This window comes from Notechis scutatus, chromosome 7 (assembly GCF_049901735.1).
Source record: "Notechis scutatus isolate UNSWTSFEM ecotype Mainland chromosome 7, rNotScu1.2, whole genome shotgun sequence".
NCBI lineage: Eukaryota > Metazoa > Chordata > Lepidosauria > Squamata > Elapidae > Notechis > Notechis scutatus.
This window is the reverse complement of record NC_142015.1, coordinates 5,090,112-5,107,865: the sequence shown is the minus strand read 5'-3', so window position 1 is coordinate 5,107,865 and position 17,754 is coordinate 5,090,112. Positions and strand designations below refer to the sequence as shown.

Below are 17,754 nucleotides of genomic sequence, written 5' to 3'. Positions count from 1 at the left end.
CTGCGGGCCCTAGGATGAAGAGGGGGTGGGGCTGGGTCCTCCTCTGAACTCCCTTGTTCTACCTCTCCCCTGCTCTGCCCAGCCGGACTTTGCCCTTCCCCAGTTTCCTCCACAGCCAACGGAGCCACACTCCCACTCCCTGTCAGCTGTTCGTCTTCCTCCTCGGATTCAGACTCCGATGGAAGCATGACAAACCCTTTGTTTACTGAGCGTTATGACAGTGCTGAAAAAACGTTAGCAGTCCTCCCACTTACAACTACTGCAGCATCCCTGTAGCTATGTGGTCAACATTTGGATGCTTAGCAACCATCTTTTAAGATGGTTGTGGCATCCCGGTGTCACATAATTGTCACTTGCAACCTTCTCAGTCAGCTTTGGACAGGCAAAGTCAATGGGAAGTCAGATCCAGTTAACAACAGTGTGATTCGCTTAATGACTGTGGCAAAAAAGTTGTAAAATCAGACATGAGTTGCTTAAAAACTGCCTTGCTTAGCGCTGGAAGTTCCAGTCTTGATCATGGTCATTAAGTCAAGGACTATATGTAACTGGAAAGCACAATTAATGGGATGAGACCTTTTTGGAACAGTAACGTTTACTGGGTTTCATGGGGACGCAGAAAACCGTTGGCTTTTAGCAACCCAAACAAACACAGTATTGTTTTATTGTTTCAACTGCCCCCCCAAAAGAGTAATTATCCTGTGTGGTTTCCAAATATGGACGTGTTTCCCTCCCCCATCCTCAGGCTACTAATAAAAAAAGGGCAATAAATCATATAACAGGGTGCAGAGTAATTTGGAGCAGCGTTACATGTGGTGAGGAGCACAAGAGAAAATCAAAGGATGGATGTTGCTCAAAGGACGAGAGTATGTGAATTGTGGTGGTCGGAGTGGAGAGAGGATTTGGAAGGGAGGAGGAAGAAAGAAAAAGGATAAAAAGGAGGGGAGGAAGAGGAGGAGGAAGAAGAGGAGGAGGAGGAGGAAAAGAAGAGGAGGAGGAGGAAAAGAAGAGGAGGAGAAGAGGAGGAGGAGGAGAAAAGGAGAAAGAGAAGAAGAGGAGGAGGAGGAGAAGAGGAAGAGGAGGAGAGGCGGAGAAGGAGAGGAGGAGGAGAGGAGGAGGAGAAGGAGAGGAAGAGGCGGAGGAGGAGGAGGAAAAGAAGAGGAGGAGAAGAGGAGGAGGAGAAGGAGGGGGAGGAGAAAAGGAGGAGGAGGAGAAAAGGAGGAAGAGAAGAAGGAGGAGGAGAGGAAGAGACGGAGGAGAGGAGGAGGAGGAGAAGAAGAGGAAGAGGAAGAGGAAGAGGAGGAGGAGGAGGAAGAAGAAGAAGAAGAAGAAGAAGAAGAAGAAGAAGAAGAAGAAGAAGAAGAAGAAGAAGAAGAAGAAGAAGAAGAAGAAGAAGAAGAAGAAGAAGAAGAAGAAGAAGAAGAAGAAGAAGAAGAAGAAGAAGAAGAAGAAGAAGAAGAAGAAGAAGAAGGGAAAGAAAAAAAATAGTAACTGCCAGAAAAGGCAGCAGGGGAAAATATATACAGGAGGAAGTGAGGGTTCAGACAAAGACAGGCTGGTATAGAGCTATGCCAAAGCATTTGGTCTCCATTCAGGAATGCCATTCCACAGTCTATGCCCACACGTCCGTCGCAGGCCTGTCCACCCACCAGGAAGGGGAAATTAAAACCATCCTTTCAGGCTACAGCAAAAAGCCGTCGAGAAATTAAGAGGACGGCTCAAACCAACGGGGAGCCAGGAATTAAGACTCATAGCCCCCAGAAAGTGGGGAGGAAGGGTTGGGGGGAGACAGCAAACGGCATGGGCGGATGGGGAAGGCAATGCCATGTGGCCGACTTTCTGTATGAAATCCTCATTACAGATCCAGAAGGTTTGGGAAGCTGCTTTTGCAAGCTTCCGGGCTCTTAATTCCACCCCCCCATTACACACACCCTGTCCCGGGAGAAATCAAGCTGTTGGGTCATCTGTTTTCACTGTCCAAGGTTCACAGGCCAAAGACTGTGCGATGATGAACGGATGGAAGATTTAGGAGGTTGTGGAGAATGGAAGGGAAAAAAAAAAGTTCCATGCTTCACCTCTGTGTGTATTAAGTACACTTCTTAGTACGGATTTCAAGATGGCCTGGAGTAAGGCTAGAGTACATTTCCTGACAGTGAGAACAATTAATCAGTGGAACAACTGGCCTCCAGAAATTGTGAATGCTCCAACACTGGAAGTTTTTAAGAAGAGGATAACCCTTTGTCTGAAGTGGTATAGGGTTTCCTGCCTAAGTCGGGGGTTGGACTAGAAGACCTCCAAGGTCCCTTCCAACTCTGTTATTCTATTCTATTCTATTCTATTCTATTCTATTCTATTCTATTCTATTCTATTCTATTCTATTCTATTCTTTCCTCATTCTTTTATATTCTACTCTATTCTTATTCTAATTCTTTTTTTCCAGTAAACTTTATTAGATTTACAATTAAAATATACAAACATGACACACATAGGTTGGGGGGAAGGGGAAAAAAAAGGAAAAAAAGGGGGGGTATACAGTTAAAAGATGGTTACATCATCAACAGTTTGTGGTACCTTATTTATCTCATTATTTTGTGCCAAATTTGCAAATAATCTTTTGTGTGAATATCTAATTACTACTATCATCACTCTCCCTCATTTACAATTGGTTATTCTTATTATCTATGATCTATCTTCAGTCTATCCACTCATACCAACAGTTTCTAATTCTTATTGTACTCTATTCTTTCTTCCTCATTCTTTTTCATTCTTTCCTTATCCTATCTTATCTATCCTAACCTATCCTATTCCAGTCCATCCTATTCTACTCTAATTCTAATTGTACTCTACTCTACTCTATTCTATTGCAGGCAAGTGCTGGCTGGCCTGGAAAAGGCAGAGCTTGATGAAACTGGACCTCTGGGCTGGATAAATGTTTAAAGCAACCAAGAAAACACGTTTGTGGTGATATTCAATCATCCAGGTCATGGTTGTCTCAAAGATGCTTTTTTCCCCCTTTGCCTCTCATCCAAGAAGCTTCTCCAGCTCTAACTGAAGTTCAGAGAAGCAAACGGTTTAGTTAGAACTGAAGAATCTTCTTAGATGAGAAGCAAAATGTTTTCAAAGAAAAAAACAACAAGAAAAGTTGAATTGCCTTTTTTGGGGGGGGTGGGGTGGGGGAGGGAAGCATCTTTGAGACAAACAAGGAAACAAATACACACGTATACACACAAACAGACCTGCCACTGATTTTCAGCTATTGTGAAAAGCCTGCCGGGAGGGTTGATACAGTTGGGAGTCAATATAGCTTTTGCAAATATGCCGATTCAGAAAGTTTGGGGTTCTACTTACACCAAAGATGGTATAAAAGGCCCTTGCCATGCCCTTGTTAAGAGTCGGACTCTGAGGGAGAGGAGGAACAGTGACAGGGAGTGGTAGGTGTGGCTCCAGAGGTTGTGGAGGGGGCCAGGGAAGGGCAGAGGCCGGCTGGGCAGTCAGAGAAGGACCCAGGCCCATCCCCTCTCCATCCTAGGGCACGCAGGGAGGAGAGGATAAGGGAAACACGTGGTCTACTCAGGACGAGAGGGACTTGATCTTCTTCATGGGCTGCAGCTGTGACAACTGAATAAGAAGACGGACATGCGTATGGGCAAGTGCTGGAAACAAAGCGTGTAAATATCTCTAGTTTATTGTTCCTCTCTGAGTTTGGCGTCCTTCCCAGTGTGTGTTCTGATATCTGTGGACATCTTCCAGCCCTTATCTTGCCTGGTTTGTGTGTCTTTTACTCTTTATAATTTAAACGGCATTTCCTCCTTCTTGTAACTGCTTGTGGGGGAGTTTTTTGTCTCCAGTCAAGGATATCTAGAGCTTTGAAGCAAAGTGAAGGAATAAAAGGGGATTTACCTGTTTTTTTGTGACTATGTTTATTTTGTATCCCACCCTGGGTCATCACAGCCCTAGGCAGGGGTAGGAACCAATGTCGGTCTATGCTCAGGTTCATAATGTGGGTAACACACCATTTGCTAACTAACACCCATGTCTTGCTTCATTGTTTAGTTATTAAACAGCAAGTGTAAATCATGAACCACACCAGCTAGATGTGCACGACTTAAACAAACCACGTTACAACACCGTTTGGTGTGGCCAGATCTAGTTTGCAAAGGACCACAGCACCTGAAATCTGGTTTGGAGGACTTTCATCACTTGGATTTGAAGCAGCTCCCCCAGAAGTGTGCAAGATATGATAAACACCCCATTTGCAAAGATCTTTTAAAAAAACAAAAAGTTCCATTCTGTCTCCTATGGTTACCCTCAGAAATGGAACTGTCAATCTAGCCTCAGGCCTGGGTATAAATTCTGCCCACAAGAGACCAGCGCAATGCTGAATCTCTAAGGAAAAACTGCCAACTGTGTCAAGCAGCTTGCTAATCTGGCCCCCTTCCCCTCCAGGACATATTGCACCATCCTCTGAACTTGGAAGGGAATCGACTATTATTCTCAAATTCTCTCCAGCTCCTCCGGGGCGGGGTTTGTTTCTGAAGCAAGCGGCAGCCTTGAAACACGCTGAAGAACAATGCATGTACCTGTGGCACACCTTGGTTTCAGAAAGGGCCGCAAACATGGAAGTTAAGTTAAGACCAAGCTTTCTATTATAGTTCCTTCCTACCACCAGGCTGTTGGGAGACAGCTACTGTTTAGAAAATACATGATGCAAACCTAAGATTCTTTCATAGCATGGATCTTTCAATTGATTGATTGACTCTCTCTCTCTATTACTATGTCTGTCTGTCTTATCTATCTATCTATCTATCTATCTATCTATCTATCTATCATCTATCTATCTATCTATCTATCTATCTATCTATCTATCTATCTATCTATCTATCTATCTATCTATCTATCTATCTATCTATCTATCTATCTATCTATCTATCATCTATCTATCATCTATCTTTATCTATCTATCTATCTATCTATCTATCTATCTATCTATCTATCTATCTATCTATCTATCCCTGTCTGTCTGTCTGTCTATCTATCTATCTATCTATCTATCTATCATCTATCTATCATCTATTTTTATCATCTATCTATCATCTATCTTTATCATCTATCTATCTTTATCATCTATCTATCTATCTATCTATCTATCTATCTATCTATCTATCTATCTATCTATCTATCATCTATCTATCCATCGAACTATCGATATCTATCGATATCTATCTATCTATCTATCTATCTATCTATCATCCATCTATCTTTCTATCTATCTATCTATCTACCTACCTACCTACCATCCATCTAGAAACATAGAAATATTAAAACATTTAAAAAAATCTGTATCTAGAAATATATAAACATTTAAAAAATCTGTCTATTCATCTATCTGTCTGTCTCTCTATCAATTATCTATCTGTCTATCAATCATCTGTCTGTCTATCTATCTATCACCTATCTACCTACCTACCTATCATCTATCTAGAAATATAAAAATATTTTAACAGATGGCAGTCCAGTCTTTTCTTGAAAGCCTCCAGCGATGAAGCTCCCACAACTTCTGAAGGCAACTTCTGTTCCACTGGTTGATTGTTCTCAGAAAATTTCTCCTTATTTCCAGGTTGAATCTCTCTTCCTTGATCAGTTTCCATCCATTATTCCTTGTCTGGCCTTCGGGTGCTTTGGAAAACAGCTTGACCCCCTTCCTCCTCTCTGGGGGCAGCCCCTCACATATTCTCCCCTGGTCCTTCTCTTCATTAAGACTAGCCATGCCCAGTTCCTGCAACCGTTCTTCAAACGAATAAGCAGGGTCTCTGATCGTGGTTAGAGGTTAGGGAACCTGGGCCTCCTTCCCTCATTTCAGCTGCTGTGGCTTTGGCAGAGAAGCTGCTTCGCTCTCCATACTGGCCAAGTACCTCCGGCAGCTTCTGGTGCTGGGCCAGAGCAAAGAGAATTTGATTCTGCATCTGATTCTGATTAGGCTGTATTGCCACTAATGATAATGGGCCAAACTGCATTGATCTTTTAAAAAAAAGGGGGGGGGGACTTAATAAATTCTATGGACCACCACTGAAGGGGAGTTAATGAAATGCAGCTGTTGGGATTAACAATCCTTTCTTGGACTCGGGAAGCTTGGGTGAGGCCTGGGAGGAGAATCTCCTCTGGGGATAGCAATGCTTTGTTTTATTTTATTTTATTTTTTGTTTAAAAAAAAAAGGGGGGGGGGGCATTCTCATTCATCTCTGACCTACAGGGTGTTAGGTGGGAGAACTAGAATGCTTCCCAGCAACAGATAAACAGATTTTTTTACCCCCCCCCAAAACGGGTGCTAATGTGACTACACTCTTTAGCCTCCCTGCTTCCTCTTTCCAGATGCAACCAAGCGGACAGTCAACTTGAACGCAAAGCAAATCCTGCCTGGATGCCCCCATCCCCTGCCTAGACACAAGATGCACGATCACAAAGCAGAGAGGGAACATGAACGTTGTTTTTATGACCCTGTAATCTTCTTTTTTGGATAGAATCTGGGTGACTGGATAGAGCTGAGCATGAGAATTGGAAGAGAAAAAAGGAAGGGAGGGAGGGAGGAATGGAGGGAGGAAGGAATGAAGGGAGGGAGGAAGGAAGGAAGGGATGGAGGTAAGAAGGAATGAAGGGAGGGAGGGAGGAATGGAAGGAGGGGGGAAGGAAGGAAGGAATGGAGGGAGGGAGGGAAGGAGGAAGGGAGGAACGGAGGGGGGAAGGAAGGAACGGAGGGAGGGAGGGAGGAATGGAGGAAGGAAGGAATTGAGGAAGGAAGGAAGGAACGGAGGGAGGGAGGAAGGAACGGAGGAAGGGAGGAATGGAAGAAGGAAGGAAGGAAGGAAGGAAGGAATGGAGGGAGGGAGGGAGGAACGGAAGGAGGGAGGAAGGAAGGAAGGAAGGAAGGGAGGGAGGAATGGAGGGAGGAAGGAATGAAGGGAGGGAGGGAGGAACGGAGGGGGGGAGGAAGGAAGGAATGGAGGGATGGAGGGAAGAAGGAATGAAGGGAGGGAGGGAGGAACGGAAGGAGGGAGGAAGGAAGGAAGGAATGGAGGGAGGGAGGGAGGGAGGAAGGAACAGAGGGGGGAAGGAAGGAACGGAGGGAGGGAGGAAGGAATGGAGGAAGGAAGGAATTGAGGAAGGAAGGAACGGAGGGAGGGAGGGAGGAAGGAACGGAGGAAGGGAGGAATGGAAGAAGGAAGGAAGGAATGGAGGGAGGGAGGAAGGAATGGAGGGAGGGAGGGAGGAACGGAAAGAGGGAGGAAGGAAGGGAGGGAGGGAGGAAGGAAGGAACGGAGGGGGAAGGAAGGAACGGAGGGAGGGAGGAAGGAATAGAGGAAGGAAGGAATTGAGGAAGGAAGGAAGGAACGGAGGGAGGGAGGGAGGAAGGAACGGAGGAAGGGAGGAATGGAAGAAGGAAGGAAGGAATGGAGGGAGGGAGGAAGGAATGGAAGGAGGAAGGGAGGAAGGAATGGAGGAAGGAAGGAAAGAACGGAGGGAGGGAGGAATGAAGGGATGCTGAAAATGGGACACGTGGAGGCCGAAAACGGGGCGCGCGGAGGTTGAAAACGTGCAGGGCACAGAGGTTGAAAACAAGACGCGCAGAGGCTGAAAATGGGACATGCGGAGGCCGCAAACAGGGTACATGTAGGTTGAAAATGGGGGGTGCGGAGGCAAAAAATGGCCAGCACTTGGGGGCTGGCGGGTGGGCAGGGCTTTGGCAATATTCACTCCATAAGACGCCAAAATCTTTAGATTTCGCACAGATAATTTCCATCCACTTTTGGGAGACATAAAGGTGCATCTTATGAAGCAAAAAAGACAGTATACCTGCAAGATGATTCTCAGGAAACTCTATAGTTTCCTCACCCAGATGTGCTTTATAAACCATTCCTTTTAATTTGTATCTGCTTTTCCAGGTAGTATAATGAGCTTTTGCGTAAATGCTGACAAGGTTTCCCTTAACTCTATAACCCCAAATAAAAATACTCAATTTTGGCACTCAATTTTTCTACATGACGACATAGGCAACCTGCTTAAAACCTGTTCAGTTTTTAATGCCTTCCCATCTGCATCAAACATTCAAGCTGACAGCACACTAAAATATGGGGTTGGAGAAAAAGATCCTCTCCCAATTCCTAACCACCACGATTACGTTACCTAGAGATTGCCAATCCTGTCATATTTGAAGGACATCAGGTGGAGGAAGACTATAGAAGAAGACAAATCCTCCTGTGAACTCCAGAGCTTTCTGTCAATTTTGTCCAGCAAGCTTCTAAACCTGTCTGTGGTTTCAACCAAGAGGTTGGAGGAAGAAGATGGGAAAAAAAGAAATCCTACAAAGTTCCAGAGCATCTTCAACTACCTTGTTCCCAAATCCCGATCCATTCCTAACAGGCAATAAACCCTAACTGCCTTAGACTATGTTGCTTTCACTGAGAAGCAGGAAAAATGTCACACGAAACAAAAGGTGTTACTGAGCAATTTGCCTCACTCGCTTGTCTTATTAAAGTCATTTTGTTCTCGCTCACACAACTTCCTTGTAATACAACAAAAGTGAATCTAAAGATTTCGGCAATCGTTTGATTGTAGCAATAGAAGTTCTCTATAAAGAGCCTCAGATGCTCAAGTAAATGCTAATGAGTTTTAAAAGAAACACAAAAAAGAAACTCACAGTAATAAAAAAAAAACCCTGCATATCTGCATACTTCAGTTTCAACCATAACAATACAAGAGCACACAATAGATACAAACTCAAAGTAAACCGCACCAAACTTGATTGCAGGAAATACGACTTCAGCAATAGAGTGGTCAATGTCTGGAATACTCTACCCGACTCTGTAGTTTCTTCCCCAAACCCCAAAAACTTTAACCTTAGACTGTCTCCTATTGACCTCACCCCTTTCCTAAGAGGCCTGTAGGGGGCGTGCATAAGCGCACCAACGTGCCTACCGTCCCTGTCCTATTGTTTCTCTTATTCTTCTTTTATTTTTCTTATATGTACCCATTTCATGTATTCACAACTATGTATACACTTATACTTATTATCTTGTAAACAATTGGCAAATCAAATAAATAAATAAAATAAATATCTGAATATATGCATGGCTAAAATGCGCTTTTAAACAGAATATTTTTTTTACTTTTTCCCCCCTCCAGTTTCAGGAAGAAGGCTGCTATTCCTAACAGGAAGTTGATAAATTTCTTGCAATTAGATTGCCCAACCTTCTCCCCCAGCCCCAAAGCTGGGACCAGCTACTCAAGAAACTTCATTTAGATAGGGATTGAATGACTGGTTCCATTTTAAGCCTGACAAATAATAGAAGAGATTTCTGGGCAGCTTGCAGGGAAATGAATTGTGTACCGAGTTTCAAAATCTGTTCAAACTTACCCAAACCTTTAACAACAACAACAACAAAAATACATACTTTAATTCAGGGGCCCCCAAACTTGGCAACTTTAAGACATGTGGACTTCAAGTCCCAGAATTTTCCAGCCAGCATAGCAATATTGGCTGGCGAATTCTGGGAGCTGAAGTCCACAAGTCTTAAAGTTGCCAAGTTTGGAGACCTCTGCTTTAATTAAATGAATTAAATCTTTCATATAGAAATACATCTTTCATATAGAAAATGTTACATTCAATCCAGTGGTGGGATTCAAATTTTTTTACTACCAGTTCTGTGGGCGTGACTTGGTGGGCGTGGCAGGGGAAAGGATACTATAAAATCTCTAGTCAGAGGTGGTATTTACCAGCTCTTCGAACTACTCAAAATTTCCACTACTGGTTCTCCAGAACTGGTCAGAACCTGCTGAATACCACCTCTGATTCAACCCCTTTTTGCAATAGGGTAGGGCAGGGGTGTCAAACTCACCGCCCGTATGTGTCACGCGCTGGCCATGCCCAGGCCTGGTTTAGCGAAGGGGGAAAAGGTTGCAATACATGATGTGATGACGACGTGAGTTTGTCACCCCTGGCTTTTGGGATGTGGTGGCACAGAGGCTTAATGACGCTGGAACTGCCAGCCAGAATTGATCTGCACTCGGGCGGTTCGAGTCCCGCTCCATGAGACAGAGTGAGCTCCTGTCACTCGTTCCGTAGCTCCTGCTCACTCAGCAATTAGCAGGCAATATTGCAAGTAGAGAAATGGGTACCACTTTGGTGGGGGATATTTATTTTTTTTAGCTACGTTCGTGTTTGCTGAGAGCAGAACTAGCTTCACACTTGTGTGAAGCTAGTTTGCCCCCTATGGTGCACCAAAAATAGGCATGCAACTGCCAAACAAAATGAATTAGCAATTTAGACTGTCAGGACGGCATTGTGTATCTGGCATGTGCAGATTTCCCTGACATTGTATGCCATGCACTAAATAAACAAATAATGGAAGAGGTTTTAATCTATCAGCAAATGAGCAAAAGAGTTGGAATAGCTTGATGGTGATTTTTTTTTTAATATACACTCACTCCTAATTTTTTCTACTACAGTATTTTGCTTGCACATTCTCTGTAAAACAAAGGCTAGAAATTCCGGGTTTGTTGTTTTTGCAAGCACAAGTTGGGATCTGCAGAATTTCACAAGCTGAAGGTTTCACCCAATAAGCCTTGAGGGAAAGCAAGTTTCTTTTCCCCATGTTAAATCACGTTCATCTGTAAAAGATTGCAAAAGATTGTTGCTTATATGGAAACATCACAACTTACTTTTTCAGGGGCTCTATGACTGTTTTTTGGATTTGATTCACCTGTTAGAAGAAGAAGAAATGTTTTCAGTAATCAACAAGGCAGATCATTTGAACCAATGTTTCACAATCTTGGCAACTTGGAGATATCTGAACTTCAACTCCCAGAATTCCCCATTTTAATTCTGGGATTTGACGTTCAGACATCTTCAAGATTGAGAAACACTGATTTGAACCAATGGAACTTTATATCCAACTCCATATTTTCCAAATATTGTCTTTTACACTCTGGTTCTCCTTTCTATGTTTTCATTTCCAGCTAAATGAAGTATTCTGTAGCTACTGAGTGTGTTAAATCTTCACCAGAATTTTTCTTCTTTTTAAGTTGTTGGGATTTTTTTTTTTACAAAAAAAAAAACAGTTTAGCTAAGTGTAAAGGTTTCTCTAAATACGTTGGTGTTTGCTCTCTTGCTTCTTAATGGATCTACTCTTGCTCCAATTCTGTCAGTGTTCATTATATTCGGTACTCATCATACGAGATTGTTGTTATGGTAATGTGGTTCATAATATAACACAAAAATCTTAAAATTAGTCCAAAATATAAACAGCCAGAATGATGGACCAACAATTGGGGGGTGAGGGAATTTATGGAACTCTGTTTTTGTACTGTGTGCACAAAGATGGAAAGATATAGTGATATCTACAATGGCTAGTTGGTGAAGATGATGGAACTTGCTGAGATGGTCAAATTGACTTCATTGGTTAGAGAAAGTATAATATCTATATTTATTGCTGGCTGGAAACCTTTTATGTATATTTTTATGTAAAACAGAACAAAATTAACTCAATGATTTATGGGTTTGATGACTGGACAGGATAGGTACTAGAAAGAAAAGAGTCACGTTGCAATCTTAGAGTAAGAGAGATATTTATAGCTGCTACAAAGAAGATTGGAAGTAACTTCTTTGTATTTTTTTTTCTCTTGCTCTTCTCTTTTTCTTTCTTTCTTGTGCTTTTAGCTTTCTCTTTGATCTTTTTTATTTTACATCAGTATTCGTTTTAATCATTGTTTTTAAAACAATGGTTAATTGTTTTGGTTAAATGGTTAAAGGTTTATAAAACCTTTAATGAAACTTTTTAAAAACAAACAAAACAGCAAAATATAAAAAGCCATTATGAGTAAGCACACAAGGCAAAAGTTGAATATCAACAATAGAGAAGAGATGAGGTTCAGGGTTGAACTATTGGTAAAGGCAATACCATCAGTTCAGGAAAACAGCCAAAGTCAGTGAACACTGACAGAAGTTGGGTTGATACAGCTCGTGCCACCCACAAGAGATAAGCCAAAATAATTACCTCAACTCTGTTAAATTCTGGAAGTTGATTTACATCTAATAATTGTGCAAATTCACCTGGCTGGCAAATCCCAGCCTGAGTAGTACAGATTGAGAAAGACTGTTCTGTGGCAATTACTATTCTAAATCTCAAATTGCTAAGTACTAATTGCCTATTTTGTTCTTTGTCATTATTTCAAATTTCACTCTGTAATCACTTTAAGTGATTTTTTAAAATCCTGAGAGATGCATACACAGCTCTATACGGGTGTAGCTGCCGGTACTGTACAATACCAGTCATGAACATCTGTATCTTCTTTGCACATCCTCTAGTAAAAAGTCATACAATCTTGACAAGAACTATGGAACAATCGAGGAAAACTTCACAATTAAGGATGTCAAACTTGGAGAACTTCTTCCTCCTTAGGAATGGATCCAGAGCAAAACGTACCTTCTCCTGGTTAAAGGAATCCATTCTTTTCATTGCTGTGTCCAGAGCCATCACCATTTCAAGAAATTGAGGGTGCTGTTCACAAAGAGGATTGGCCAAGAGATCAGATGAGATTTTTACAGCAGACTTTGACATGGCTATATTTGGGATAGAATTCAAGGAGAAATTGATTAAGGATTGATGCTGTTAAGAGATACACATTGATTTAGATCAGGGGTCCCCAAACTTGGCAACTTTAAGACTTGGACAACACAGGCAGATGTTACCATGAATTACATTTAGCTACTGCCTCTCCGGTGAATGTCCCGATTGATTGCTTTCAGTTTCATTTTAGATTAACTATGTTGCATTTGGTAAAGATAAAGGTTCCCCTCGCACATACATGCTAGTCATTTCCGGCTCTAGGGGCCGATACTCATCTCCGTTACAAAGCCAAAAGAGCCAGCACTGTCTGAAGATGTCTCTGTGGTCGTCATGGCTAAATGCTGAAGGTGCACAGAATGCTGTTCCCTTCCAACCAAAGTTGTCCCTATTTTTCTACTTGCAATTTTTATATGCTTTCGAACTGCTCGGTTGGCAGAAGCTGGGACAAGGAACAGGAGCTCACTCTGTTACGCTGCACTGGGGATTCGAACCGCCGAACTTTCTGATCGACAAGCTCAGGATCTTAGCCACTGAGCCACTGTGTCCACATATGCTGCATTTGATCTTAACATAATTCCTAAAATGTGACTTCAGCAATCTTAGATCTAACGAATAAAAATAAACCAGCTTCAAATAATTGTTTGAGCTTAGGTTCCAACAACGGAGAATATTCATTGCTCAGGGTTGAAAAGAGGGGTCTCCTTGGGTGCTCTCTGAGCTTGGTTGCTTTCTTGCTAACATGAAACATCTGCACATCAAGGACTTCTCACTTTAGACTGTTTTCCCCAAACCATCCTTCCAAATAACCTCTACAAGTGTATGACCCAATAACTTACAAGAGCCATAAATGTTCCTAAATGTCTTCCTGCAATTCCGTCAAAAAATATCATGAGATCATGACTACAAAAATTACTACTACTGCCAGAGAGGGCAGCAAAGAGTTAGCATGGTGTCTCTTCGCTGCCACCTGCTGGCAGTGTCATTGTTGAAGCTCAAACCGGATAGTACTGAAAGGAGAGAAAAGATTATGAGCCCCAGATTCATGGTAACTGTTTCCCATCTGGCCACATAACTGGCACTACATCCATTATTTTATCGTCATTCCTATTAGGCTCTACCAAGAGCAAGGGTCTTCAAACTTGGCAGGTTTAAGACTTGTGGACTTCAACTCCCAGAATTCCTGAGCTAACATGACTGGAGGAGGAATTCTGGGAGTTGAAGTCCACAAGTCTTAAAGCTGTCAAGTTTGAAGACCCACTGACCTAGAGAGAGGTAGACAATCCCATACGATCCTTCTCCTTATAAAAAGTGGTTCTTCCATTGTTCCATTCTCCTAATGCAAAAATAAGGGTCTGAAATTATTCCTTGCCCGGGGCCAGCCGGCCTAATGACTGGAAAGCAAACTGTGCTTTTCTTAAGCTGGCTTCTTCAATTGAACTGGTGATAGGTCAAGTGATTCATAATCCAGCTTTTCAGGAATTCATTCATTGTCTCCCGACCTCACAATAAGCTTGAAACATAAAGAGGAGCTACTCCAGAGTGCATAAAAATGCTAATGGGAAAACTTCCAGGAACTGCTAACTGGTGGTTTGGAAGAAGAGCTATTAATGAATTTGGGTAAACATCGGGATGAACACTCATGTGTAATCAAGTCCACATTATTTCAATGCACCGTTTATTAAAAGTGCACGAGTTGAGGCCCCTTTTGAAGGAGATGCAGAAGTGGCTAGACAAGCAGAGGCAGCCTTTTCTGAGCTGTTAAGGGCTGCACAGTTTCACCGCAGCTCTTTCAAACGTAACAAATCGCAACCGATTAAGCTTTCGCAGCTTTCGGTAGTTTTACAACCCCCCCCCAAAAAATAAAAACCTCTGGCAGCTGTGACAAGATAATGAAGGCAAAGCAAAGTTTGCAAGGTGTAAAATCCCAACGAATGCAGTTTAGATTTATATACGGGGAAAACATTTAGGTTGCTAAGGTGTTATAACCACATTTTAGAACATTTTGTCCCGGGGACAGTTTTAAAAGCAAAGCAGAGGAGCGTCCTTTCCCAGAACCAAGGTTGGACAAAATAGAATAGAATAGAATAGAATAGAATAGAATAGAATAGAATAGAATAGAATAGAATAGAATAGAATAGAATAGAATAATGAATGGAATGGGAATGGAATGGGAATGGAATGGGAATGGAATTGGAAGAGACTAGCATAGAATAGAATAAAATAGAATAGAATAGAATAGAATAGAATAGAATAGAATAATGAATGGAATGGGAATGGAATTGGAATAGACTAGACTAGACTAGACTAGACTAGACTAGACTAGAATAGAATAACAGAGTTGGAAGGGACCTTGGAGGTCTTCTAGTCCAACCCCCTGCCTAGGCAGGAAACCCTACACCACTTCAGACAAATAGTTATCCAATCTCTTTTTTAAAACTTCCAGTGTTGGAGCATTCACAGCGTCTGAAGGCAAGTTGTTCCACTGATGAATTGTTCTAAGTGTCAGGAAATTTCTCCTGAGTTCTAAGTTGCTTCTCTCCTGGATCAGTTTCCACCTGTTGCTTCTTGTCCTGCCCTCAGGGGCTTTGGAGAATAGCTTGACCCCCTCTTCTTTGGGGCAGCCTCTGAGATATCAGAACACTGCTATCGTGTCTCCCCTAGTCCTCCTTTTCATTGAACTAGACATAGCCAGTTCCTGCAACCGTTCTTCATATGTTTTAGCCTCCAGTCCCCTAATCATTTTTGTTGCTCTTCTCTGCAAAGGAGCATCCATGAATTTTAACTGAACCCGGGTTCAAATTTCACAGGCGCTAGGGCATAAATGTGTACTCATACAGCTTTCTGGCTGCCCTTGGGTCCCTGAAGACTTTTTAAAGATAGGATGCACGTCTTAAAATTAACAGGAATTAATATGAATTGGTACGCAAGCCCTCTGTCACCATCGAGTTTTGAACTTCATTTAGCTCAATGTTTTGCTTATAGATGTGCCCACCTCTCCAGAAAGGGGAAAAAAAAAAAAAAAGGAAAATGTAGGATGAAATGACAGGGAGAACATTCTCGGGGGGATACAAGGGCTGGCTGGGAAAAGTGTCCCTACTTTGTCTCCGATGGGTAATATTTTGTGACCTGCAGTCATTTTGAGATACACGGACTTCAGAAATTATAGGACTTGTTTCTCAGATGCATATATCAATGCTGCCTAACAGCTACTCTTTTTTTTTTTTTTTTTGCTGTGAGAACCCACAGTGACCCTACAAAGACGAGGGGGCTCAAGTTATTTCCCAAAGCACCAAAAGGCAAGAAGGGGAAACAATGGTTGGAAAATAACCAAGGAGAGAAGCAACCTGGAACTAAGGAGAAATTTTCTAAGGGTGAGAGCAATCAACCAGTTGAAGAGCTTGCCTTCGGATGTTGTGGATGCGCCATCACTGGAGGCTTTCAAAAAAAAAAAAAAAGACTGGACAGCCATTTGTAAAGAATGATACAGGCTCTCCTGCTCCACAACAGAAGACCTCCAAGGTCCTAACTCCATTATTCTAGAATATATCAAGTGATCAATCTTCCATCATTGGACACTGATGACATTAGGAGATTGATGACACTCGTAGAGAGAGTAGGGAAGAGAGAACAGAAGGGAGTCTCAGTTCTTGGCTCTGGCAACGGCTCATTGGCAGCTTACATTGGTACATCTCTCAATTATTTATAAGAGAGGAGTGGGCTTGGATGTATTCCTCTAACCCCCTTTGAACGGATTCGAGTGTTTCCAGTTTCGATTACCAGCAAGAAGGACAAACCAAACAGAAGAGGATTGCCCCAGCTCCAGAGATTGGGATGGTGCATCTTTAAATGCAAAATAATGTGTGGCTTTTAGGTGGTATAATAGGTAAACTTGTGACGATGCTTCAGAGCTGAAGAAGGAGCAGGCTGGGGGGAAGCGTCTTCTTACGAATCCTTCGGGGCTGATCCAGTTCTGATGCCCCTTGAAAAGAAGGAAAAGGAATTCTCTGCAAGGGAAGGAGGGAGGGAAGAAGGAAGGAAGGAAGGAAGGAAGGAAGGAAGGAAGGAAGGAAGGAAGGAAGGAAGGAAGGAAGGAAGGAAGGAAGGAAGGAAGGAAGGAAGGAAGGAAGGAAGGAAGGAAGGAAGGAAGGAAGGAAGGAAGGAAGGCAGAAAATAGGAGAAAGGGAAAAATATTCCTAATTTGGGGGCTAATGCTACCTCCATTTATAAGGAAAAGCAGAGTACCAGCTTTTCATATTTAAAACCATAATGGTACAGATGATTGCTCTGCGTTTTACTAGAATTTCTGGGTCAACTCAGAACCAGAAAGAAGTTCAAATTCTGAATTTATGCATAGATGAATCCTGTGTTCAGAAAATTACATGAACATTCAGACTCATAAAAGCTTTTTGGTTTCCAAGAAAACCAAAGAAAACAGAATTTATTTAAATGCTTTTATTCATTATTAGGAGGCAGACAGTGAACTACCCTAAAGTTTAAAACTGTTCCTCACTTTCTCATTTGGGGAAGTGACATTTATGGCTTCACTGATGACAAAATCCCGTTTTTTCCTCTAGGAAAAAAATGTGCATTTCCCCCTTCATTCTGGCCTTTTTGTTTCATTTCATTCTCGGCTTGATTTTTGCTCTGGCCATGCATTAATTTTATCTTCAAAATAATGTGAGAACAAAGAAGACCAGGGACTTTTTTTTTAGGATCAGAGGAACATGGAGTATACTTTTTGTTTTGTTTTCTACAGTCTGCAGCTATAGCAAAATACCTACTATCGACTTTAGGAGTTGTAAAAAGCTGCTGGGCTATTTCTATCATTATTTTAGGGCCCTTACTTAGTTCTTTATCTACATTTCTCTCCTCTTCGTTTGCTTAGATGCCACTTTTGATGGGATGGGATGGAATTGGGCTCCTACTGGAGATGCCACAGAACACAACACAAAAAGGACAAAAGGGCAGGAGAAAATCAACACCTGGACTCCAGATGTTTCTCTCCAAAATCTCAGAAGCAAGCAGCTGTGTCAGTAGGAAAAGAACAAACAGAAGAAATGACTGCCAGTTCACTCCCTGCTTCCTACGCTTATCACAGTGTCCAAACCAAGTTAAATCCAGCCTTAATCAGGAATTC

At 42.2% G+C, this 17,754-nt stretch overlaps 1 protein-coding gene and 1 long non-coding RNA gene across 4 annotated transcripts in view; both read right to left on the bottom strand.

Annotated features, from left to right (window-relative positions):
- The window catches only part of LOC148130016 (uncharacterized), a 333,127-nt gene that overhangs the window by 108,907 nt on the left and 206,466 nt on the right, over nt 1–17,754 (bottom strand). The gene's annotated exons all lie outside the window — the stretch shown is intronic.
- BIN3 (bridging integrator 3) overlaps nt 1–17,754 on the bottom strand; it is a 128,362-nt gene that overhangs the window by 45,956 nt on the left and 64,652 nt on the right. For all 3 annotated transcript variants that reach the window (XR_015750299.1, XM_087969656.1, XM_087969657.1), the window contains 2 exons: nt 12,474–12,610; nt 10,711–10,751 (listed from right to left, as the gene is read on the bottom strand). Coding sequence is in view for 2 of the 3 variants with exons in the window: in XM_087969656.1 (XP_087825782.1) it covers nt 10,711–10,751; nt 12,474–12,610 (178 nt within the window). In the remaining variant the exon portion in view is untranslated. The remainder of the gene's footprint in view (nt 1–10,710; nt 10,752–12,473; nt 12,611–17,754) is intronic.